The sequence below is a fragment of the Chelonia mydas genome, chromosome 11 (genome assembly GCF_015237465.2).
Source record: "Chelonia mydas isolate rCheMyd1 chromosome 11, rCheMyd1.pri.v2, whole genome shotgun sequence".
In the NCBI taxonomy this organism is placed as follows: Eukaryota; Metazoa; Chordata; order Testudines; family Cheloniidae; genus Chelonia; species Chelonia mydas.
In genome coordinates, this window is record NC_051251.2 from 33,788,876 (window position 1) to 33,815,769 (window position 26,894).

At 43.0% G+C, this 26,894-nt stretch overlaps 1 protein-coding gene across 1 annotated transcript in view; it reads right to left on the reverse strand.

Annotated features, from left to right (window-relative positions):
* DPP4 (dipeptidyl peptidase 4) overlaps positions 1 to 26,894 on the reverse strand; it is a 76,445-nt gene that overhangs the window by 33,150 nt on the left and 16,401 nt on the right. The window contains exons 6-14 of the mRNA XM_027819101.3: positions 21,184 to 21,236; positions 21,004 to 21,076; positions 18,023 to 18,143; positions 16,112 to 16,272; positions 14,338 to 14,441; positions 9,128 to 9,263; positions 8,922 to 8,966; positions 6,002 to 6,106; positions 5,838 to 5,905 (exon numbers count right to left, since the gene is read on the reverse strand). Of these exons, the coding sequence (XP_027674902.1) occupies positions 5,838 to 5,905; positions 6,002 to 6,106; positions 8,922 to 8,966; positions 9,128 to 9,263; positions 14,338 to 14,441; positions 16,112 to 16,272; positions 18,023 to 18,143; positions 21,004 to 21,076; positions 21,184 to 21,236 (866 nt within the window). The remainder of the gene's footprint in view (positions 1 to 5,837; positions 5,906 to 6,001; positions 6,107 to 8,921; positions 8,967 to 9,127; positions 9,264 to 14,337; positions 14,442 to 16,111; positions 16,273 to 18,022; positions 18,144 to 21,003; positions 21,077 to 21,183; positions 21,237 to 26,894) is intronic.

Sequence of the window (26,894 nt, forward strand, 5' to 3'; positions counted from 1 at the left end):
TACAACCTATCCTGAAGGATGACCCATCACTCTCACAGATCTTGGGGGACAGGCCAGTCCTTGCTTACAGAAAGCCCCCCAACCTGAAGCAAATATTCACCAGCAACCACACACCACCCAACAGAACCACTAACCCAGGAACCTATCCTTGCAACAAAGCCTGTTGCCAACTGTGTCCACATATCTATTCAGGGGACACCATCATAGGGCCTAATCACATCAGCCACACTATCAGAGGCTCGTTCACCTGCACATCTACCAATGTGATATATGCCATCATCTGCCAGCTATGCCCCTCTGCCATATACATTGGCCAAACTGGACAGTCTCTACGTAAAAGAATAAATGGACACAAATCAGACGTCAAGAATTATAACATTCAAAAACCAGTCAGAGAACACTTCAATCTCTTTGGTCACTCGCTTACAGACCTAAAAGTCGCAATTCTTCAACAAAAACACTTCAAAAACAGACTCCAACGAGAGATTCCTGAATTGGAATTCATTTGCAAACTGGATACAATTAACTTAGGCTTGAAGAAAGACTGGGAGTGGATGAGTCATTACACAAAGTAAAACTATTTCCCCATGTTTATTGCCGCCCACCCCCCCACCCCGCTGTTCCTCAGACGTTCTTGTCAAACTGCTGGAAATGGCCCACCTTGATTATCACTAATCCCCCCTCCCCCCGCTCTCCTGCTGGTAATAGCTCACCTTACCTGATCACTCTTGTTATAGTGTGTATGGTAACACCCATTGTTTCATGTTCTCTGTGTATATAAATCTCCCCACTGTATTTTCCACTGAATGCATCCGATAAAGTGAGCTGTAGCTCACGAAAGCTTATGCTCAAATAAATTTGTTAGTCTCTAAGGCGCACAAGTACTCCTTTTCTTTTTTGCATACCCGTAAAGGTTATGATCAACTGAATCTATTCATCTTATTTATATGCATGTATCATTTTTGTATTCGAAGTTATGAATATTAGCTGTGTACTTGCTTGATTTGTCAGCTTCTTGAGAAAGAAATGTGCAAATTAAGTGCCCAATCAAGAAACACTTAACAAACACTGGATCTTGGAAGGCTCCAATCCATTTCAGAAGAATTCCTGGAGACAGTCAAGATAGCATGTGGGCAATGGCCGCTGCCTGTAAAAACTGAGTCATGCATGGACATGTGACTTGCCCATGTGACTCCAAAACTCCATCTTGGAGCTGGACTTTGCATAGGAGAGAGGAGGGGATCTCCACCCACAAGAGGAAGTCTATTTAAGCCCGTGGGAGACCCCTCCATTTGGTCTTCAGCTGGCTCAAGAGATAGCCTCTCCACCCCCAAGGATACCTGAAAGAAACTGGAACAAAGGACAGTAACTACAGGGAGTGTGAGTGATTGCTGGACCCAGACTAGAAGGAAACTAGTCTGTAAAAGGAAGCTTACTGGAACCTCTGAGGGTGAGGTTTTATCTGTATTCCGTTTTCTTACTGTATTAGGCATAGACTTGCATGTTTTGTTTTATTTTGCTTGGTGATTCACTTTGTTCTGTCTGCTATTACTTCGAACCACTTAAATCCTACTTTCTCTATTTAATAAAATCACTTTTTACTTATTAATTAACCCAGAGTATGTATTAATACCGGGGCGGGGGGGAACAGCTGTGCATACCTCTCTATCAGTGTTATAGAGGGCGAATAATTTATGAGTTTACCCTGTAGAAGCTTTATACAGGGTAAAACGGATTTATTTGGGGTTTGGACCCCATTGGGAGTTGGGCATCTGAGTGTTAAAGACAGGAACACTTCTTAAACTGCTTTCAATTAAGCCTACAGCTGTTAGGGGACGTGGTTCAGACCTGGGTCTGGGTTTGCAGCGGGCTAGCAGGTCTGGCTCAAACCAGGCAGGGCTCTGGAGTCCCAAGCTGCCAGGGCAGGAAAGCAGAGGCAGAAGTAGTCTTGGCACATCAGTTGGCAGCCCCAAGGGGGTTTCTATGATCCAACCCATCACACTGGAAAGGAATTTTTCCCTTACCCCCAGATTGGCAAAGGTGGAGTTGGGGTTTTTTTTGCCTTCCCCACGGCGGGTTCGGGGTTGCTCATGCTGACTTTGACTCCTAAATGGAATTGATGCGTAGGATCTCCTGGGAGGCTAATATGAGGGGGAAAGGAGTCCAGGAGAGCTGGCTGTATTCTAAAAAAGCCTTATTAAGGGTGCAGGAACAAACCATCCCAATGCGCAGAATGAATAGCAAAAATATGGCAGGCGACCAGCTTTGCTTAACAGAGAAATCTTTGGTGAGCTTAAACACAAAAGTGAAGCTTACAAGAAGTGGAAACTTGGACAGATGACTACGGTAGAGTATAAAAATATTGCCTGAGCATGCAGGGGTGCAATCAGGAAGACCAAAGAACAACTGGAATAGCAGCTAGCAAGGGATGTGAAGGGTAAAAAGAAGGGTTTCTACAGGTATGTTAGCAACAAGAAGAAGGTCAGGGAAAGTGTGGGACTCCTACTGAATAGGGAATGCATCCTAGTGACAGATGATGTGGAAAAAGATGAAGTACTCAATGCTTTTTTTGCCTTGGTCTTCACGGACAAAGTCAGCTCCCAGACTGTTGCACTGGGAAGCACTGTATGGGGAGGAGGTAAGCAGCCCTCAGTTGTGAAAGAACAGGTTAAGGACGATTTAGGAAAGCTGGACATGCATAAGTCAATGGGGCCGGATGCAGTGCATCCAAGGGTGCCGAGGGAGTTGGCTGATGTGATTGCAGAGCCATTGGCCATTATCTTTGAAAACTCATGGCAACTGAGGGAGGTCTCGGATGATTGGAAAAAGGCAAATGTAGTGTCTATTTTTAAAAAAGGGAAGAAGGAGAATCCGGGGAACTACAGCCTTACCTCAGTCCCTGAAAAAATCCCTGGAAAAATCATGGAGCAGGTCCTCAAGGAAACCATTTTGAAGCACTTGGAGGCGATGATGGTGATCAGGAACGTCAACATGGATTCACCAAGGGCAAGTCATATCTGACCAACCTGATTGCCTTCTATGATGAGATAACTGGCTCTGTGGATATGGGGAAAGCAGTGGATGTGATATACCTTGACTTTAGCAAAGCTTTTGATACAGTCTCCCACAGTATTCCTGCCAGCAAGTTAAAGTAGTATGGGCTAGATGAATGGACTATAAGGTGGGTAGAAAGCTGGCTAGATCGTCAGGCTCAACGGGTAGTGATCAATGGCTCCATGTCTAGTTGGCAGCTGGTGTCAAGCAGGTATCAAGCAGAGCATCCCAAGGGTCGGTCCTGGGGCCGATTTTGTTCAATATCTTCATTAATGATCTGGAGGATGGTGTGGACTACACCCTCAGCAAGTTTGCAGATGACACTAAACTGGGGGGAATGGTAGATACGCTGGAGGGTAGGGTTAGGATTGAGAGGGACCTAGACAAATTAGAGGACTGAGCCAAAAGAAATCCAATGAGGTTCAACAAAGACAAGCGCAGAGTCCTGCACTTAGGATGGAAGAATCCCATGCACCACTACAGACTAGGGACCGAATGGCTAGGCAGCAGTTCTGCAGAAAAGGACCGAGGGGTTACAGTGGACGAGAACCTGGATGAGAGTCAACAGTGTGCCCTTGTTGCCAAGAAGGTTAACGGCATTTTGGGCTGTATAAGTAAGGGCATTGCCAGCAGATCGAGAGACATGATCGTTCCCCTCTATTCGACATAGGTGAGGCCTCATCTCAAGTACTGTGTCCAGTTTTGGGCCCCACACTACAAGAAGGGTGTGGAAAAAATTGGAAAGCGTCCAGCAGAGGGCAACAAAGATGATTAGGGGACTGGAACACATGACTTATGAGGAGAGACTGAGGGAACTGGGATTGTTTAGTCTGCAGAAGAGAAGAATGAGGGGGGATTTGATAGCTGGTTTCAATTACCTGAAAGGGAGTTCCAAAGAGGATGGATCTAGACTGTTCTCAGTGGTACCAGATGACAGAACAAGGAGTAATGGTCTCAAGTTGCCGTGGGGGAGGTTTAGGTTGGATATTAGGAAAAACTTTTTCACTAGGAGGGTGGTGAAGCACTGGAATGCATTACCTAGGGAGGTGGTGGAATCTCCTTCCTTTGAGGTTTTTAAGGTCAGGCTTGACAAAGCCCTGGCTGGGATGATTTAGTTGGGGATTGGTCCTGCTTTGCGCAGGGGGTTGGACTAGATGACCTTCTGAGGTCCCTTCCAACCCTGATATTTTATGATTCTATGATGATGATCACCAGTAAGTAAGCCCACCCAGATGTGCATATTAGAGGAGTTGTTATTGCACCTGAACTTAAAAACAGGCATTAGCTGCAAGAAATCAAAGTTCAAGAAGTGTCAAATTCTATGAGAGAAGCCAGATGGCACCAGCCATGATGCACAACAGTGAGCTAGAGGCTATGGTAAACAATGACCCACAGTCAAGCTAGCTCATATGCTGCCAGCCATAGCATGAGCTGGACTTCACCTTGTGTTGCAAGCACAATGCTGTCACCAGTCCTACACTGATTTTTAAAAAAAGTAAACAGACTAGTGTGAAAACATATCCAGGAACCTGTGGGTTAGATGGCCCTGTACATCATCTGGAGGTTTGTTAGTTGGGCTCATTACAAGTAAGATCTACTGGAGAAGCTTTAAAGTTCTTTGTCTTTGCGTGAACATTACACAGAGTAAATGATTGAACAGGACTTTAGATGATGTAATGTTACTCTCTTATAGATTGCTAACTAAATATATTTGTTGCAACAGATGCCTTATTTATTGTGATTGACAAACACATGGACACACTTTATACAGTATAGGTCCAATTCTCCTCTCACCACACCCGTTTATCTCCATTGACTAAGATGGAATTGCACCTGATTTATACCAGTGTGAGAGGAGGACCAGGCTCATCACATTTTATACATGGTACACAATGCACCTACTATTCCTATGGATATTCAGAGTTCTTGCTAGTCATGAACTGGAACAGAATAATTTGAGCTCAGTTTCTTTTTGTTCACGTGGGCTGCTTTGACAGAGACTGGTTATGCACTAAGTGGTGAAGAATGCATCATTTTTCACTAGAATTTTAATAATTACTTAAGGTGACTTTTGCCCTCTGAACTAAAAGCTAAACATTTTTTTTTTAACAGAAGGACACATCCAAAATGAGCTGGGCCCTCTAAAAAGAGGCATTTCTGGTTTTATGTGGGCAACAGATTGAAACAAAATAATATTTTTTCTAAAACAAAATAAGGAAAGTGCACCTGGCACAGCTTCTCTTAGAACCAGTAGGCTTAAGCCTTAAATATTCCCTCAACAGTCAAATCAAGCGGAAAAAATAGCGCAACCTCTGCATTCTCCCCCCTACAATTTCTGGTCTGTATGTGAAGAAAGGGCAGAGCATTTCACAGAGACTGTCGTATCTTTTAATAATATGTTGTAGGAAAATTATACAGTCAAATACATACAGCAGTGTGCATGTGTGTACATGTATCTCAAAGATAGGACCACATTGCAAAGTTCAGAACTGTATCTAGAAAATATCTCCCAAAATGTAGAGCCATTTGCTTGTTGAGTTTTGAGTTGCGAACCGTATGAGTGTGTGTACGTGTGCACATCTGAGTGAATCCTTTATGTTCCACTAAACTTTTATGGACACCCTCCCTCCCCAACGAAGACAAGTGGGGTGGGTCTTTCTTCCAGCTTATTTCAAAGGTACTTAAGCAAATAAAGATACACGCCTCGCAGGATCTCCAGCAGTGACTAATCTGTATTATGTTGTAAAGACTTGCAGTTAAATTGCTTTTCTTACAATACTCACATAAAGTCATTGGTTACAGCTTCTATGCTGATTACTTCCCATTTTCCATGTGTAATAGGTATTCTGCTCTAAAAACATGGGGAGGCAAAAAGCAGAAAGATAAATTCCATGCTGGCCTGAAGAAATGTAACTCAGTGGTGACTATCCTAAGAGTTATTACTCACCCCTGTGCTGTTGATATAGTGGATATGTTTGTAGCCCTCTGTATTGCTTAAAATTTTGTAGTAGCTAACATTATCAGATGCGAAGTAAGGGTCAGAAGGCTGAAACTGGAAAAACAACACAACACTATTAGAGCAGATAACAGAATCCCAAGAAAAAAATGCTGACCTTTAGTTTTTGGGAATCCCTCAGCATCTGAATTCATAGGCTCTTAACATTCATGTCATGCATCTCGGTAAACATATCGCAGAATACTGTTTCAGTTCAGGGCTGGAAATTTATTTTGATTAGGTGCATGGAACCTATAGCAACCATCTTTAGAAGTAAACACAGCCAACATGCTGTCTTTGTTTGCACAATTTCCGGTGCATTAGCAACCTGCCACCCACGAGCTCCCACCTCCCTTTCGAATTAAAGACTTTCAAGTTTACTATTTTCCTGTCACTTTATAATGTCATGGTGTACGCGTTACTGCAAACACTATATGTGAAATTTGAGGGGGCCTGCATGATGTTTATGAATTTGAGCACAGTTCATTGACATGTCTTCTATGTTCTGCAAACTTTTCAATTGAAAAATGGCTGCTTTTTCCAATAAAACAAGCTACTTTCCAAGGGCAAAGGGCCCAATTTTGAGTGGACGGTGGCTTCACAATTCAAAACAGCTTAAAGCTGGCACTTATATTTTTATGTTTTCATTGTAGAAACAGCCATTCAACAAAACAGACCTGATCCAAAGCACATTTAAATTAATGGGAGTCTTTCTATTGACTCCAGAGGGCTTTGGATCTGACTCCTCATGTAGAAAAAAAATGGAAAGGCATGAAATTGCTTCAAGTGAAATAACACAGTATTTCTATAGTATGTTACACGCTCAAAAAAATTAACCAATCCTCACAGTCCCCCAGGACATGTTATTGTTTATTCCTGTTTTACATATGGGGAAACTGAGATAGATAAAGTGACTTGCCTAAGGCCATTCAATGAGTGAGTAGCATAAACTGGGATTAGAAATCAAGCCTTTCCAATACCTGTGTTCATTTCTCTGGACAACACTGCCTCCTTGGTAATATTTTTGTACAAAATTTCTTGGAATGTATTTCACTAGTTTCTCAAAGCCCTATTTAAAACTGCAATCTCACTTCAGCTAAATGTGATTCTCCTTTAGCTTAATTGGCAAGGGCTTAAATTTCTGAGGTAACACACTGTTGGTTCCTAGGCCATGAGCAATATAGGGACCAGGAAGTCCTGAGTGATCTTGAATTCACTACATTTTCTCTGGTTGGTAAAAATAATAATACTGCCCAGCTCTTACACAGTGCTTTTCATCAGTAGATCTCAAAGCACTTTACAAAAAGAGGTCACCGATCAACCAGTGTCATGTTATCCTGGGTTAGATGAGATTAAAGGGACAGAATATGTAAGGGCTTGCCTATATGGACATTTTGTGCATGGCAAGCCAGGACGTGAGTCTACTGTGCACTAGCCTGTCACTTACTAAGTGGCTGTGTGGACTCAGCTACCGCACAATGAAAGTTCCATAATGTGCTTTGACCGACTGCTGTTTGAAATGGAAATTTTAGTGCACAGTAGCAGGACCCACTTGGCCAGTTAGTACACAGCAGGCTAGTGTGCTGTAGACTGTCACCCAGCCTGCTGTCTCACACACGTTTGCTATCTCTGTGTTAATAAACCTCACCTTGGCTTTGATCCTTTTCATACAGTGAAGATTTTTTTTTTTAATCCTGCTAGTTGAATGGCACAAAGACTCCCCATTTTGCCCAATAGCTTACACCAATTGCCTAATTGTGGAGCCTTTGCTGTACAGAAGCAAAATGTGTCAGCATTAAAGCCTTCCTTTCCAAATCAAATTTGACAGCAGGTGGGATGATCTCTCATCGTTGTGCTGGGGATGATTTCATCCCTGCTGTTTCCTCCCTCACTGCGTTTCTTTAAATTTTTGCTTTTTGACTTAAAAGTGAATTTGTGACTAAAACAGAGTCAATGTGTGGAGAGTGCGGGCGTAGAGAGCATATTCTGTGTTCTCATCAGAAATTCTGAAACACATTTCTCCCTCTAGTCTGATCTTTTGGGTCTATTCTTCACTTCCTCCAGATCGTCTAAGTACTTCAACAGGTGCCTACTCTCTACCACATGGCATTCTGTCCCTATGCAATGTGGAAAATGGCATTTAGATGGGGTTCTACTCAGCAGAGCTGTGTGAAAAATTTCATCTGGTTGGTTAAAATGTATGCAAAAAAGCGAGCAAGATGTTGTTGTTGTTGTTGTTTGGGGAATTTTATTTTGTTTCAAGAGAAAAAAGGGAGACATTTGAATGAAGTGATATTGTATTTTGCTATGCTGAAGACCCACTTTCCAAATCAGTGGAGAGGCTATGGGCCAGATTCTTTTAGTACATTCTGGCTCCTTCATGCCACACTAACGGTGCAACAATGGGCTGGAGAGTGGCCAAGTCTCGCTAACTGAGAATTCCACTGGTGTTGAGGACTTGTCAGCTGGCACAGAGAATACCTGTCTCCTGCATAACCTCACCCTACTACCAGGGTAGGAGTGACTCAGAGGCAAAGCCAGCTATCTTTAGCTGGTGTGCAGTCCCAAAGGACTGTTGCCAACTGGCAGCTCCTCTAACGATCTAACCTGTGTGGAGCCAGGGATGAGCCAAACTCACAAAGTTTAGAGTTACAAAACCCATGAAATTTAAATGAGCGGGTTTTACACAGCTCCAGCTGAGATCTATTCCTTTTGCCACATGTGCGCAGTTAGCAGTTGTCCAAGGTAAGTTATGGACCAGGTCTGGGTAACACACCATTAGAAAGGTAAGAAGTTCATAATAAATGTGTTCCTTACATTTAATTATCAATGTGTTATGTAACATGTTGTAATCTAGAAACTGAATACTCACTCTGCCGATCCAGCCAGTTTTACTTTCTTCTGTATGTTGTTTGCCCTGAGGGGAAGGAAAAAAAAACACAACCCCCCCAACCGGCATTATGGTATATATTTCACATAGTCTATGTCACACAAATATGTCTGAATATATTTTTCTTCCCTCAACCCCACTCTTGACTCTTATTAAGTCATTTGACTATTTAGCTCCATTTTTCATACCTCTGGGCATTGCCACATTCCATTCTCTCTTGTAAAGTCACAGACCGCAAGGACTGAAATATTCTGAATCCTTCTGAGCCACTGCAGACAGATCCTTTCATCTGTTACCCATGTTACAACACTCAAATAGTGATCCCTGGAAATAACAAACGCTATTAGATGCTTTAGCATCTTCCATACACTACTCTTCTATATAGTCAAGCTTCAGAGTAGCAGCCGTGTTAGTCTGTATCCACAAAAAGAAAGGGAGTCCTTGTGGCGCCTTAGAGACTAGTCTCTAAGGCGCCACAAGTACTCTTTTCCTTTTTTCTATATAGTGGTGTCCAGTATTTCATTGAACTTTACATATTCCAGTCTTACACTTTTAGTTGCAGTGAACTTTTCAGTTGCATTCAATGCTACAGATCTCAGTGACCCATTGCAATGCTTGATGTCTATTGTTTAGCCATCAGGTAATGCCTCGGCTTACTTTCATTCGTACAGTAAGGCACTAGCTCAAGGGTGGGCAAACTACAGCCTGTGGGCCGGATCCAGCCCATGAGCTGTTTTAAGCCGGCCTGCAAGCCGCACCACGCGGCTTGGCCCTGCTCCAGCACTCCGGCCGGGGTGCAAGGTCAGGGCCACACCACGCAGATCCCAAAAGCTGCGGCATGGCCCCGCTCTGGCTCCTACGCACTCCAATGGGAGCTGCAGGGGCGGTGCCTGCAGATGCGGCAGCATGCAGAGCCGACTGGCCGCCCCTCCACGTAGGAGCCAGAGAAGGGACATGCCACTGCTTCCAGGAGCCGCTTGAAGTAAGCGTCACTTGGAGCCTGCACCCCTGGGCCTCTCCCCACGCCCCAACCCCCTGTCCCAGCCCTGATCCCCATCCTGCTCTCCAAACCCCTCAATCCCAGCCCGGACAAGCCTCCTGCACCCCCAAACTCTCGTCCCCACCCCAGAGCCCACACCCCCAGCCAGAACCTGCACCCCTGCCGCCCTCTGAACCTCTCGGTCTGAGCCCAGAGCACCCTCCTACACCCAAACTCCTCATCTCCAGCCCCACCCCAGAGGCCGCACCCCCTCCCACACCCTAACCCCAATTTTGTGAGCATTCATGGTCTGCCATACAATTTCTATTCCCCGATGTGGCTCACGGGCCAAAAAGTTTGCCCACCCCTGCACTAGCTAGAGTTTTTGTGTGTCAGAATCCCACAAGAATTATAGTTAAATGTGGACAGAGACATTGATGGATGCACTCAGAACTGCACAACACAATGTCAAAAGCCCTGTACTATGGACAGTTAGAGGGGATTCTACTTTATCCCAAATGGTATTGGTCTGAGATTTTGGAGTTTTATAGTGCCACACAGTCTCAATGAGGTTCTAAGAGGTCATGGAGTGTAGAGAAGTGACAACCAAGAATCCTTGGTTAACCAGGGAGTCCAGATAAAATGGAGATTTTTGTAGCTGGTCCTATGCACTTCCTAAGTGGGACCTATTATCCCACTGACTCAGTCTGATATCGCTGCGAGTCCTGTGCTTACTATGAAGGACTTGAGCATAGTAACACCACATTTTGCTACTCAAGTATCTTAGTTCCATCTCCAGAACATCATCTAGCTGAGAACTTTACTTTATAGGAAGGACTTAGCAACAAAGAGAAAAGCTTTCACTTTTATAATTTTGCACTCTATTTGCATGAGCTCCTCACGCTATTATAACAAAGGGCAGTACCCGCAGAATGCAGTGGTTCTCATTCCCAACTATGATCCCTTACTCTTGTGTGTAAAAAGAGAAGATAAGGTTATGCCCTCCCATTATGACATAACATCATTACAACAGGCTTTGTGAACTGATCTAATGCAAATGTCTTCACAGGACTTTGCTCTTAGCTCTACAAATGACATGTTTGTCAAAGTCAGCTACCCCTGTGATGCTTGTCAAAGTTCATGTTTCTTCTCTCTCCTTCCCTTAACAATCAGCTGACAAAGAGTGGGTGGGAAGTTTTGTGGTGTAATTAGTTAACTGTTTTTGAGACCATAAACATGCCCCCTTTGCAAAAAAACCTGCACTTATTATTTACTTCAACCACAACAACTGTACTTTGTCAGACATGCCATCTGGCTTCCTGGTCTCATTATTTTGGGGGAATTTCTGATTACAATGTAGGGGTTCTTTTCACACATATATACAGTGTATAAATCTCTATTTCTGTGCTAGGCAGCCCATGACGCTTGGCTGTGGATTGTAATGCTCTGATAGGACACTTGTACTTCAGGTTTTATGTTTCGTGAACAGTTTCAAATTTAATGTTTAATTTTAATGTTGCTGTTTTTACTGTTTTGGAGCAATACAGGGCAAGCCACAGAAAAAAAGGAAATTGCAACAAGGAAATGGCTAGAAGAAGGAGCCTTTGACACTTTTCTATCCCCTCCTCCCACCCATGCCTTCAACAGTTGTTTCCTGTGGTAGTTAGAAAAGAAATCCAAATTTAGTAATAAAAAGTGTTTTAAAAGTTGGTTTTGTTTCTTTAAATTGAGAAAGCCGACAATTCTGCAGGAAGAGTTTAATGTCAAACAAGACAAGACAATTAAAAAAAAAAAGACAGACAACTATCATTTTGTTCAAAGACTTTTTGCAGCTTTTTTTAAAAAATGACCATATTTTACAACCAATAGGTACCTCTGGTTTTCAGGGATTTTTATATTTGAGGAGTAAATTGTGATGTGATTAATTCAAATTACAGGGATGTCAGGCAGTGCAAAAGTATTGCATTTCCCTTCCTTGTTTTCTCCCTAGAAAGTGTACTCCTGCATTCCTCTACCACAGTGTGTTCTCCCACTCTGCAAACTTCTCATTTCCAACACTGGTACAAACTGATAGTCTCACAGGGTGAAATCCATCCCTGTGCACAGGTCTGGGCATTACTTATGTTTCACTTAACCATCCCACATGAACACTCAGCACCACGGGGACCTAAGTGAGATCTGAATGATATATGTGTTTTGTGCTGGCCTTCTGCAAATGCACAAATTTCACCAGAATGTTAAATGGCAAAATGTTGCCATTTCAAGCATTTTAGCAGCTATCTCAGAGAAATGGTCAAAGTGCCCCTCTGGCTAAACGTTATAATTTATGAGAAATTCCTAAATCCTGAGGGCCAGACCCACTCAAGAAACACAGATGGTGAAAGAAGCCTCTCTCCACATCGTTTTCTTTAGGCACAATAGACATCCTCATGCTCAGAGAGGGCAAGGACCCCATAATATCAGGGCTAATGCACTAGCTTGTGCAGAAGGACACAGGTGTCCTGTCAGCGCTCTGGGCCCAGCCAACAGAACTAGATATCAGTGGCCAGAGGTGCACGTAGCACCAGCTTTAAGCCTGGTGAAGTGGCTATGCTCCTTGGGAGTGCTCAGTACCACAGCATAGGCAAATGTGTGCAGGCATAATGTCTCCTGGAGCTCCCCCTGGGGTAGTAAGGCCATGCATACTCCCCACCACTGCCATGAAGGACTGTATTTAATGCCAGAATTTAGCCATACAAGGGTGAAAGGTTACATCTCTCATAATGAAAATGCCAAAAAACTTGCCTGTATCCCCTTCTCTATCCCCAGCTGGCAGTCTATTTACAGTGGGGACAAATCTATCTTTTCACAACAGGGAAAACTTGAGACAAACCCACACTATTTTGGGGTTACTTTTCCCTCAGCAGTGAGAATGTTTTCTATGCAGTCCCTACCATGAATACTTACATTGCTTTACATTACACTACATCAACTGCAGACCATCTTTTATTTTTTATTAAACTTCACTATCATGTAATTCATTAAGAGAGGTGGGAGTTGTGCATGGGGAGGGATGTTGGTAACAGCACCAGGTGTTTCCTACATCAAGGTTTAATTTAAGTATTACATGTAACATATTTGATCCTAAGCAGACTTAGACATTTGTATTCTTCAAAATTCTGGGCCTGATTCACCATTGTGTTAGCCCAGATTTCTATGGTGTTACACTGATATAAAACTAGAGTAATTCCAGCAGAAAATCAGGCCCTTTATTAGGCTGGGATGGTGTGTGCATGTTATTGTTTTGAGCTAAGAATGGTATTGTTCTTCTTTCACTGGGTGCTAGTGAAATATAAGGAGATTTTTCTAAAGAACAAAGAAACCAATTAAAAACTAAAATGAAACCAGATATTTATTCTATACTTCTATCTAGAAAACTTCAAGAGCTAGTTAGCATCATCAATATTTTGTGGAATTATTGTAGGGCTATAAAAGAATATATGAGCAATATATTAATGCAAACAAATACATGAGGTTGGATATATGCTTCAATCGCTGCTTCAGTTAATACAAAGAATGTCGATTTTACTGTGGTGAGGATTGGAATGGAACATTCTCTGTTTTCTGGCTGTAGTTATTTGATAACACAGCAGAGGATGCTGTTTTATTTCCTGACTAACAGGCCTGCTTTGCTTTCTCTAAAGATTATCACATCTTTCTGTGTGATACAGTACACGCTATCTCACTGTCTCTAAATCCTTAATGCAAACATTAGACACCTACACTCAGTAAGTCTACAGTATTGTGGAAACAGGAGACTTTGGATACAGAATTGTGCATGTATGTGTTAAATCCTTTTGGTTGCTCTTTTCAGAATACTCAAATTTATGTCAAGTAGTACAATGTCAGTGGCATTTTGAGAAATAAGACTTTTCATTTACTTTCAGAATTGCTGATTTACACATTCTAAGTTTAATCAGAGAAACTTTGCTAGTTACCTCACAATATACGCAGTGTTGCTTTAAAATGAGCCAATGAAAACACAATGGAATCTTCTCCCAGTGAAACCAGACACAGTGAATCTTCATTTACAGTGTAATAGAGTGACCATTCTAAATTTTTTCTCAGTGCAGTGTAATGTGCAAATTGCAATTCCACGTATAGTCAATTTCTGCTGATAGTAAAGCTGTTCTGTGAAATGACTTCACTATAAGAAGGATCCACTATCTATGATGAGCTAATAACGTGTCATATTCTGAGCACAAGAAATCTGGAATATGCCATCACCTTTACATAATTTTTTGAAAGAATAATATCTGCATGGGCTTTACACAGTAAATCCTGTTCCTCTCTGAGCAGTGTGATAATGTAACCCAGTGATATATAGCAGTAATCTAGGGCATTCACAGAGAAAACACACATACTATCAAAACTACTTACCCTGATATTATGCTAGCTGGTGCAATAATTTCACTGGAATTCACAGTGGGAGGAGATTCAGTATTCACAACAAATAATTTGACAGTAGGATTTGCAGCTCCTGCCTAAAAAAAGAATAAAACGTTTCACAGTACTTTTGAAGACAATAAATACTTTCTAAGTGAAAACAACTCTTGAAATTAGGGAAGACAGCAAAGAAACTTTAAAGTGCAACAGCAGTGAGACAGCAGTACCGTGTATGTTAGACTGTGTAAAGAAACACAATTCTGTTCAGATGGGCACATACACTTATCTTTTTCATTAAGAGATCAGCCACATAGTTCTAATAAAAACATACCTTGTCATTTATAAAAATAAACATCCATAATTGTGTTTGATATATTTTGTCTTCATTTACTATATTTGCTAATATACCATAACTTCTGCTCTCCAGCAATGGATTATACTCAATCCCACTACCACCCTTTGCCATGGATTCAGGAAGTCTGACATCTAACAGTAATATATTTCCTGAGCAGATGCCCTCTCCTTTAAGAGAAGTCAGTACCATTCCTTTCAGATCATTGATTCCTCTACAAATGACAATCACCCAGAAATGCCAGTAATTGGAGTTAAAAACTCACAGCTGATCCTTCTTAAGACCAGCAATTTTCCTTGCTAAGAGGGACACATACTTCTGAGGAGTTCAGTGAAGAAACAAACAAATCCACTACCTGGTGTCCCTTGGTGAGACCCTTATCCAGCAAAAACATCGCCAGTATCTCCTTATTTGGTCACAAAGCCCACAACAAATGAGAAATTAAAACAATCAATCAGTCAATCTCCTGGGAGCCATTGACTGAAACATCCCTAAACATGACACAATGATTTCCCTGGAGATGGTGCTTTTTATGGTACCACTGAAATGTTCCTGATTCTCACACACCTCTCTTCCTCTCCCTGGCCTCCCAGTCAGAAACATTTGCTTTGAGATTTGTGGACAGAAAGTGCTATGTAAATGCAAACCTTATTCCACAGCTGCTGAGTTTAGCTTATTAACGGCCATATTCAAGTTGGGATCCCTGATGCTATTAGTCAACTATCCTGCTGTTACCAGCTGGACCACTGTCAACATCACCAAATGAAGTTCGACCAGCTTTTCTTCTGTGTATGTGCTTCTCTGATTCATTACACCTTGCTATCCTTCATTCAGTTTCCTCCATTCACTCTGCTACCTAAGGGACAAATTCTCCTTACGTTGTGGGCATACGGTGGCCATCTGGCAGTGGAACCGGTGGAAGGAAGCAGTGCACTCTGAGAGCTCCACCCATGGTATCAAGGACAGAAGGGCATAGGTGTGGACAGTGAATCTGTGACTATGAAACACACTGGCCAATATTACCCCTCCTTCCTCTATGGAAGGCACACATCACCCTAGGGGCTGTGGCTGTAGCTCTGGAAAGGTTCTGTGGCCTGCAGGAGAGAATTCTATGAAATTAAAGCCCACGCAACACCCTTATGCATAGTGCCAGATAACAGCATGCCTCACTATCTCCAAGACTGCTTGTCATCCCTTCAGTGGTTCTGGAGAAATAATAAAACCTTAAATCAGACTTTTTCCCCCGAAGATAATAAAAATACATTAACATTGCCAGATGCTGTTGACTTCAGTAAGAGTAATCACAGCAAGCTGTTGAGGAGAGACAGACAATATTTTCATTAGCAGGAAGTGATTAAATGATTAAGAGAATAGTCCCAAACTGCTGAACAACCATGTTTAATAAATAACACAGACCTTGGGATATGGGAGTCTAATGGTCTTTGGATACTGCAGCGTGTCTTCTGCATAAAAGGAATACTCCATAACAGGAACTTGTGTATCATTAAACTCTGCATATGCTAAAAAACTGGCATTTGGAGACCACCACAGAGCAGAATGGGTGCCAAACATTTCCTCTGAAAGAGATGCAAAGGCGTTCTTTTGAAGTAATAGCTGCTAAATTGGCTTCTGCATCTGAATTATTGTTCTAATTTACTTTGCACAGATTTATGCTGAAGTTCAGCTACTGAAGTACAGACTATTTGCCTTTTGCCTGGGTTCTAGAATGACACAGTAAGTGAATGCTTACAACACACAGCCTTTTATAGTTATACTTCCTGAATCTGGCTGCAATAATAAAAAAAATCTGTACTGGGTGCTAGTCCTGACATCTATCACACACTCCCCTTACAAAATAAATGAATTTTAAAATAACATAAAACCTTTATCACTTTATGATGTATAAAATTCCCAAATTAGCTTTGAATCTTATGACCAACTTATCTGGAAGTAAAGCAGATCTATTCCAAATCTAAGAGTGGAAGGTAAAGCCAGACATTTAAAAATTTGGCATACATTCCTGTTTTAACCTATGCACACAGAAAACAAACATGAATTCTGCAGAGATTTACGATCATGGACCTCACTGGTTTGATTTTAATGGAATTGCACAGGGTAGAATTTGGCCCAGTATATCCAGACAGCCAGTGAATGGAATGGCCATAACTAAAACCAAGCACATGTGGCCTCACTAAATGCTAAACTATTAATACAGTATTTCCCAAACTTTTGAAAGCCGAGCTCCACTTAAGGAAAATGAAACCAGCTGTGCCCCCTTGTAACCTCATGTGGTGTGAAAGGCCTACACACCTTAATTTATAAATCTTCCATGATCTCCCAGTTTATCCTTCAAACCTACTCCACCTACATCTTGCAAAACACTGGAGTAAATCTTCGTAACAGAATTCCTCTCCTTTCCAAGACACTTTGATTTACAGCAAAACAGTTAACAATGTTGACATTTTAAGTATTCTGGGCATGCATACAAGTCAGTACTCACTGAAGTGAAGGGGAAGTTCACACTTCACAGCTATTATTTCAGGCTTTCTACAAATTCAGGCAGTTGTCTCTGCATTGATTACATTCACGTTTTGAAGATTCTCCTCATAAGGATAATGGATAGAGATTGATTTTTTTTTAAATGAAAGCCGAGACTATGGGAACAATTCACAGGTCTAGCTCTATCCCTATATCACCCCTGGGGTAGAAGCAGAGCAAGCAAAATATTTTGGAAAACACTGCATTAATTAAATTACTATATTTTAACAAGTAGGTTTTTCATTTACAAGAATACCGAGCTTTTTTATAGAACTTTTCATCCATAGTTGTCAAAGTGCTTTGCTTCCATTTTGCAAATGGAGAAACTGAAGCACAGAGCAGGGAAGTGACTTGACCAAGGTCACCCAGTAGTCCAATGGCAGATCTAGGAACAGAACTCATAAGGTCCTATTCCCAGTCCAGTGCTCTATCCACTAGGCAACACTGCCTCCATGTTAGCCTGGTCCAAAGGATAATGCACTGGCCTCAAAAGCACAAGACCAGGGTTCTATGCCTAGATATACCACTGACCTGCTATGTGACATTAATCAAGTCATTTCACATCTTTGTGCCTCTGTTTCCCCATTTGCAAAACGGATATCATGATACCCACTTTCCTTTTTAAAGCATTTTGATTTCTGTGGCTGACAAGTTCTATACAGTATAAGCTAGGTGGTGATACCATTTAAGATGCTCTCTTTCCTCCATGTATTTATTGTTACATATTTTAAACAGACTAACAAATAAGTTTCTACATTTTCTTGTAAGGTAAAATATGTAGGTAATTACCTTCATATACCCAGTCAGCTATTCCATTAAAAATTTTATTTTCTTCTCCATTTGTGGTGATCTGCACACTCGACACACCTGGTGATTCTTTTATGTAAATGTTATTATTCCAAACATATGCCTGTAAATAAAACCTCAAAAACTTAGTTATTACAATAGTTACTGTTCGAATGCAATGCTAGAACAAGTCACAGAGTTCCTTCCTATTCCCTTCCCATGGGAAGGCCCATGACACAGCGAACAAGAATGCACAAAGGCTACTTAGCTGGTTAGCTTGTCATGGGAGCAAGTATCTCCAGTACAGGGTAGGGAATCCACAGACCAACACTCCATGGAAGGAATTCATTATAGACCACAGCTGCTATGACAGCTTAGAGGCCATGGACAGTAACTGCAGTCTTTGGACAATGGGTTTACATTCTGTGTTTTGATTTGGGGTCAGGGAAGATTCTGTCCCCCTAACACTTGTATAGCCCCCACCTCCAATTAAAGATCATTTACTCAGGCTTTACTCAGAGGATGAGAATTTGACCCTGAGAAAGCACACAGTTCATTGGCAAGCAATATTGCTGGAGTGGGATATTATTTTCTGCTGTTTTGTAGCAAGGTCTTCTATGTGACTGTATAGATGGGCCCAAAGCCTCCACTATTTACAGAAATATTGCTCAGAAAAATCACGAGGGCATTGCAATGCTTTCAACAGCAACAAGAACTTTAAAAGGAACTATTTGACCTTTTTCTCCAGCAGTGGAAAAACACCATCATCACAAAGCCGTGCTAAAATGTGGGCATCACCCCTCTATGATGATATCCATATTGTGGTTGTGATGCTAGAAGACTAGATGCCAACTCATGCCAAAGCCCCAGGTCTCCCTGAAAGCTTACAAAAGCGGAACTGGAAGCCAGGCCAATTCACTTGTGCATTTATGTAGATCAAAGTGATTGTTAAATGTATTAAAACGTAGTTAGTGTTTAAACTTCACAAAAACGAATGGGATGCTGCATGCTTTGTTTTCTCTTATCTGTATCTTCTTATAATGTAATAGCAAACATTTGCATTGTGTATACCCCTGTAACTAAATAACCCCTCAAATGAGAAAGAAGCCTTGTGGAATGCAAATGAAGAACTTTAACAGAAAAATACTAACTTCAAAGCAAGTGGTCTTTGTGTGCGATGATTGGAGATCAAAGACTAAATGAATTCCTCACTCTCCATCATCAAAGAAAAAACCCACACGGGTAGTGACCTTGTCAGCTAGCTTTCTGTGAGAAGAACCTATAAGTATGGACACAGGGGAAAATTCTTCACCTCTGAACTGTCTGGATTCCAACAGGGCAGAATAACTGAACGAGAAGACAGAGATCCCCATAGTTACTACAGATAGCCCTGAGAGACTTTGGGGAAACCGGTAGATTACTATATCTCTCCTACCATTTCAAATTACAGACTGCAACCAGAGGTGAAAGTAAGCCGGTACACCCCAGTTCGGTGTACCGGCAAGAGCCTGTGTGCCGTACTGGGGCGGATCGGCTTCCCCAGGTGGCAATTTAAAGGGCTTGGGGCTCCCAGCAGCACCCCAGGCCCTTTAAATTGCCGCCAGAGCCCTGGGGAAGCAGTGGCGGGGCTCGTGCGGCGATTTAAAGGGCCCAGGGCTCCTGCCGCAGCTACCAACCCTGGCCCTTTAAATAGCCACCAAAGCCCCGCCGCCGCTACCCCAGGGCTCCGCAGGCTCCAGGGACGATTTAATGGACCTGGGGCGGTGGCGGCAACAGGAGCCCCGGACCCTTTAAATTGCCACCTGAGCCCTGCTCCTGGAGCCCCAGGGGTCGCAGCGGCAATCTAAAGGGCCCGGGGCTCCGCTGTGGTAGCAGTGCCTGGGAGCCCCTGGGCCTTTAAATTGCCGCCGGAGCCTCCGGCTGCCACTGCTACCCCAGGGCTCCAGCAGCGGGGCTCGGGTGGCGATTTAAAGGGCCCTGGGCTCCCGCTACCATCTGGAGCCCTTTAAATAGCCACCTGAGCCCCGCTGCTGGAGCCCTGGGGTAGCGGCACCGGGGCTCCGGCAGTGATTTAAAGGGCCAGGGGCTCCCAGCTGCCGCTACCACAGCGGAGCCCTGGGCCCTTTAAAGCTCCGCCGGAGCCCAGGGCCCCGGGGTAGCAGTGGCAGCCAGAAGCCCCCGGGGCTCCGATGGTTATTTAAAGGGCCTGGGGCTCCGCTGAGGTAGCGGCAGTTGGAACCCCAGGCCCTTTAAATCACCGCCGAGCCCCGGGGCTCCCAGCCGCCTTTGCGGCTAGTAGCTCCGGGGTGATTTAAAAGGCCCAGGGCTCCCAGCTGCTGCTACCACAGTCCCAGCCCGGGGCCCTTTAAATCAAGGTTTAAAGGGCCCGGGGATGTAAAGGTACCACCTCTTCTGGTAGAGGCCCCGCCTCTTCCGGTTGAGGCCCCGCCCCCTTCTAAGGACTCCAGAGTACCGGTAAGTCCTTTAAGTTACTTTCACCCCGACTGCAACTCATCTGTATACATAACTGGCTTATCCTCTCTATCACTCTCATTTCTTTTTCCTAGTTAGTTAGTGTACAATAGAATTGGCTACTAGTGTTGTCTTTGGTGCGAGATCTAGGATGCAAACTGACGTGGGTTAGTGACTGGGGTATGAGGACTGGGTGTAACCTGAATGTGTTTTCATTTTTGGTGTGACAATCTATCACATTGTCCAGCTTGCCTGGGTGACAAAACAGACTGGCGTGTCTACGGGGACTGTCTGTGACTCCATTATCAGTCTCCTGTAATACTTCAGGAGTTCACATTTGTTGCTGGCTTGGTGAAATCTAATTATAGAACATACCACAAGTTTGGAGTATCTGCCCTGCTTTTGACAGACTGCCCTGAGATAGGCTCTCATGGTCATGAGCCCCTTCAGATAGTGTGACAGTGGTATTGGAAATGCACAGCAGAAATTTCATTACACTTATATTTACTAACCAGTTTGTGACCAACAGGTGACCAGGATATGTACTGGGTATTATTAGGCAGTAGATTCTCAGTTACTAAGGAACTAGGGGAAAACAAAACAAAAAGAGTATAAGAAAGACAAATCAGTGGAATGTCATTTCATTGCAAAGTGGCTTCATACTATATGAATTTTCTGTAATAGCTACTGACCTTGTTTTTAAATCATAGATGTGGTATGAAGCCGTGTATGAATGCCTCCAGAGCTGCAAAAGAATAATTTTTATATTGAGAAACTAGATCACCATGACTGACTTTAGGAGTCCTGTGAATGTGTTATGAGTTACTGGCAATATCATCTGACACCTCCTCAGACTCCCATTTGGGAGGGGTGAACACAACCAACAGGCATTGGTGACTACCAATGGGCCAGACTGTCCTCACTCACGGAAAAGGCAGGAGAGGCTGTGGAAAGAAAACTCTGCAAGCTTCATCTTGAGCTTTCCTTAAACCATCCTCTCTGGTGGGAGCTGCCCAGATACCAAAGTGATGACCACTGATTAAGATCAGAGATAGAGAGATCTAGGGAACTGCCGTTTAGGCAAGGCATGATCGCTTCCAACACTAGAGGTCTGTAGCAAAACTGAAGCAAGTCTTCAATGCAGAGACTGGAGCAGCCCTGCAACTTCCCTGAGTCCCCTCCCACTGTCTGACTGGTACCTCTGCTGTTTCTCTGGCACTCGTCCTTCAATGCCATGCTACTTCACTAAGCATTCAGCTGTTTCATGGTCCATCTGCCTCCCAGGAATGACTTGTGTAGCAGTTCAACGAGGAAGAGGTAACAGTTCCAAGCTGTTATATTTCCCACCTAGATTTTCATAGAAATCCATCCTATCCCCCACTTCTGCCAGTTGCAGTCTGCAGAGATCTAGCTTCATGTAATTCCAGTGGGGGTGTCTGAGTAGAGTGAGGGAATAGGATGGTATATGGGGCTCAACGGATCCTATCTGGGATCCCCATGTACCATCCTATTCCCTCACCCTACACAGGGATCCTGTCTGGCAGGATATCAAAGTAGGTGGCCAATAGATCTGATCCAGCATGACAGTTCTTATGCTCCATCCAACGCTGCTATTAAATAATACATTTATGGTTATAGAGTAACAGCCGTGTTAGTCTGTATTCGCAAAAAGAAAAGGAGTACTTGTGGCACCTTAGAGACTAACCAATTTATTTGAGCATAAGCTTCCGATGAAGTGAGCTGTAGCTCACGAAAGCTTATGCCACAAGTACTCCTTTACATTTATGGTTATGTTGTTTTTCCAGTAAAACAAAAGAAAACTGTAATTATTTACAAAATCAATATGCTACAATACACTCTATGATGTTTAATAATTGTTCTATAGCAGCAGACTATTCAATAATTTACTCCTTATGAGTTCTCATTCAGTCAAAAGGTTTCTTCTAACTTTACCTACTCGCATGTCTTGATGCTTACTGGCCACATGGCTATTATATAATAGATGTTCATGTCCTCATGATTTATTGATTTATGTTAACTTTTATAACAAAAAAACCCCTAATTTCTCTATTCCAGAAGCTCATCTTTTAATCCTTTAACAACCTGACCACTGAGAGTTTTGCATCATGTCAATCCTTACAATTCTGGCATTTTCTAATCTCTTCAGGACTGATTTCACTGTATCTCTGTGATTCATTTGAAGTGATTAAATTCTACAGTGATAGGTACCATAAAAATGCTGATTAGATCAATGGATGAATCAGAGATTACCAGATTAAACTAACAGAGCTATAATCAAATGAATGCTGAGCAGATATTATTAAAACATATACAGTACTAAGTAGAGATAGGTCCCGAAGAAAAACCATGTATCCAAAGACCACTGAAATTTGGGCGGAAAAGGTGGTTTGAAAACTGCATCCTATTTTCGTGCTTCAGACCTAACTCTAATATGAGCTAAACATTCATTTCATCGCCACTCTGGGAAATGCCAGCATTGTAAGGGTTAATATGATGCATACCTTTCAATGGCCCTATTGTACAAGAATTTAAAGACTAGCTTCTGGTATACAGAAGTTAACTTTTATGACAACAGAAAACAAAAACAGCACACATCAATAAATCGTGAATACATGGTATTTCTAATGTGATTACTAAGCAACGAGGCATGTTATGACGGTTAATACTGCAGAAAAAAAATAGTGAAAAGTTAAATTTTAATGTACAACTGAAAAGGAAGCATAGAAATACAGGATTCTGGTAAAAAGAAAACTGCATTGAATAACTGTCTGGATTTTCATGTGTTTAAGAATACCAGAGAAGTAAAATCCCTAGCAAGATAGTTCATGTCTGGTTAATGTATTTTTCCCCACATGGAAGTTTATTAAGTATTGAGTCATAGTCATAAAAGTGTAAGAACAGATGATTGTTTGCAGAGATTTGCAGTTTGTACTCTATAAAGGACATTCATTGTTCAGAAATTCAGACCACGTAGAAAGAGCTCTGTGAGAAAATCATCTACTATTTGCATACTGTGTAAGTTACCACTCACTGAGTCCTTCAGAATACAGGCATGTCTTTAAATTTTTTTTTTTTTGTCAGCCAGCACACACATTATGGGACAGATTCTCCACCCCAATATGTTCCCTTGGTGCTGCTCAGGTGAAACCTTCCCATAAGCTTCCTGCAGAGGAAGCCCACAGTGTGGGGGAGTCCTCAGAGACATAGAGCTAGCGTAGGGACATGTTAGGTGATGCGGAAGGGGTTGGCAGGGAGACTGACTGGAGAGAAATGCATTCCATCTATCACAAACTGACATATATTCCTTCAGGGACCATAATCAGAGGGTGCAAAATGGCTGTTCTAATCCACACCAGGGTAGGGGCAAAGAATGGCTCCCTCACCTTCTGTGTCCAGCTTCTGCTGGCAAAGCTGAAAATCTGTCCCTTTACATTATTTTACACACACACACACACACACACACACACACACACACACACACACACACACACACACACACACACACACACACACACACACACCCTACTTTACAGTAAAGAAATATCATTAGTGTTGCAAAACTAAGCACTCAAAATTTAGGAAATGTCAGAACTCAGGCTGCCTGTGCAAGAGAAGGTTACTCACCTCGTGCAGTAACTGAGGTTCTTCGAGATGTATCCCCCCGTGGGTGCTCCACTCCAGGTGATGCCCCTTTGCTCGGAGAGATTTGCAGCAGTGCCCATATGGGTTGTGCAGTGCCTGCCTCACACGCCGTTGATGCTTCATCTAGCACATGCACGACCCAGACTCCTCAGTTCCTTCTCTACCGCAGAGTCTGTTTTAAACTCGAAGTAGAGGGGAGGAGGGTGGGCAGTGAAGCACCCACAGGGGGACACATCTCAAAGAACCTCAGTTACTGTGCAAGGTGAATAACCTTTTCTTCTTGCTTGAGAGATGTCGCTGTGGGTGCTCCACTCCGGGTGACTATATAGCAGTGCCCTCCTAGCACGGTACGGGCTTCGGAGTTGATGGGATAAGTGATGATAATACAGCTCAGCCCAGCCAAATATCCGCCTTGTGTGACTGCATAATGTTTGGCCAAGGTGTGTTCTTTGCATATGTCTATAAGGGAAACATTGTTTAGAAATGCTACTGATGCAAATATGGATCTAGTAGAGTGCATCCTGGTCCCCACTGGAGGTTGAATGTCTTTTAATTGATAACAGAGGTCAATGGATCCAGAGGTCCATTTAGAGAGCCTCTGAGTGGATATGGCGGTACCCTTAGACCATTCTGCCATGGATATGAATAGTTCTGGTGAAACTCTAAATGACTTGGTTCTGTCCGAGTAGAAAGCTAGTGCTTGTCTAACGCCTATGGTGTGCATCATAGCTTCAAATACGTTGTCTTGGCTATGTGTGGGCTATTAGGATGACTCTGGCTTTGTCTGTCCTTCTACCGTATTACTCTTATTAGAAGTAAAGGTATTGGTGGGAATGCATAGAAGAGATCTGTGTTCCACGTGGTCGGAAATGCGTCCCCCACTGATCGCCTTCCCAGACCTGCTCTGGAGCAGAATCTCGGACACTTGGTGTTGCAGGCATTCACAAATAGATCTATTTGCAGGTGGCCCCATTTGCAGGTGGCCCCAAAATACACATTCCAGTATCATGTCATTTAATTCCCATTCGTGGCCTGGGGAAAATGTCTGCTGAGTTCATCTGCCATGGTGTTCTGGCATCCAGGTAGGTAGGAAACTGAGATGTGGATATTGTTTTGGATTCACCAATTCCAGAGTCTCATAGCCTTGGTACATAGTGAGTATGATCGGGCTCCCTCTTGGCTTGTTTATACAGAACATGCAAGTAATGTTGTCAGTCATTACTCTTATGTTCTGGTTCTTTATGAATGGTAGGAAGTGGACACAGGCATTGCAGATGGCATGACGTTCTAGCAGGTTTATGTGTAGCCTTGTCTCAGCTGTGGACCATAATCCCTGAATTGTGCGATGTTGCATGTGTGCTCCCCACCCTATGAGGGAGGCATCCATTGTGATCATCTGGGATGGAGAATCTTATGTAAATGGGATTCCCAAGCACTGGTTGTGTGGTTAGGTCCATCAGGTCAGTGAGTCCTTAACCTTGGGGGACATTGTTAATTGTATGTTTAACCTGTGCTTGTTTGGTCTGTAGACAATTGCTAGCCATCCTTGCAGGCAACGCATGTGCAGGCAAGCATGTTTGACCACAAACGTGCACATTGCCATTTGACCGAAAAGTTGTAGGCATATGTGGGCTGTGACCAGTGGGCTGTTCCGCACTGTGGATATGAGTGTCTTTATCGTGTCGAATCTGTCTCGTAGAAGTGATGCTTTCGCTGCCACCGAGTCGAGATAAGCACTGATGAATTCTAACTGTTGAGCTGGTTCTATTGTCGGGTTATTTTCATTAATTTGTAAACTGAGACTCTGGAAGCAATCTATTGGGGTTTGGGTAGAGCGAATGGCGTCTGATCGGGTATGTGACTTCAAGAGAGAGTTGTCCAGGTAAGGGAATATTATTATTTCTTGTTTTCTCAGGTGCGCCGCTACTACCAAGAGGCTCTTTGAGAAAACATGAGGCGCTGTTGAGAGGCCAAAAGGTAAAAGCTTGTATTGATAGTGTTCTGTGTCCAAAGTAAATCTCAGAAAACACCTGTGGGTGGGGTGTATCATAACACGAAAATAAACATCCTGCAGGTCTAGGGCTGAAAACCAGTATCCCTGCTCCAGCGCTGGTATTATTGTTGTTAAGGTGACCATCTTGAACAGTTGCTTTCTCATGAACTTGTTCAGTCGCCTGAGGTCAAGGATAGGTCACCATCCCCCATTTTTCTTTTGTGTTAAAAAGTAGTGGGAATAAAGCCCCTTCCCCCTATGTTGCATGGGAACAGTTTCCACTGCCCCTAATTGGAGATGATGATCTAACTCTTGGCATAGCAAATGTTCATGACAGGGTCCCTGATGAGGGACAGAGAGTGGTGGTGGCTGGGGGGAGGGTTACAGGCAGGAAAGGAATCGTGTAGCCTGTATGTATGTCTTTCACGGCCCATTTGTCCATGGTAATGGCAGCCCATTCCACAAATGGTCTCCAAATAGATGGATGGATTGTGTAAGCGCTGGAATGTGGGAGTGGTTTTCCAGACCCTTGACCAAGCCTTCAAACGTGTTGCTTAGAGGAAGGAGGTTGAGACGCCGCTGGTTCTGGAAGTAAGCATCATTGTGGTCTCTGTCTTTGTCATTGTTTATGTAGTTGTTCATACGGCCTCTGGTGTTGCTGTGTGTATCCTGAGTATCGATTCCTCTGATATGGTTGATACCATATTGTCTCCCTTTCGTGGCAGGTGTATGAATGCCAAGGGACTG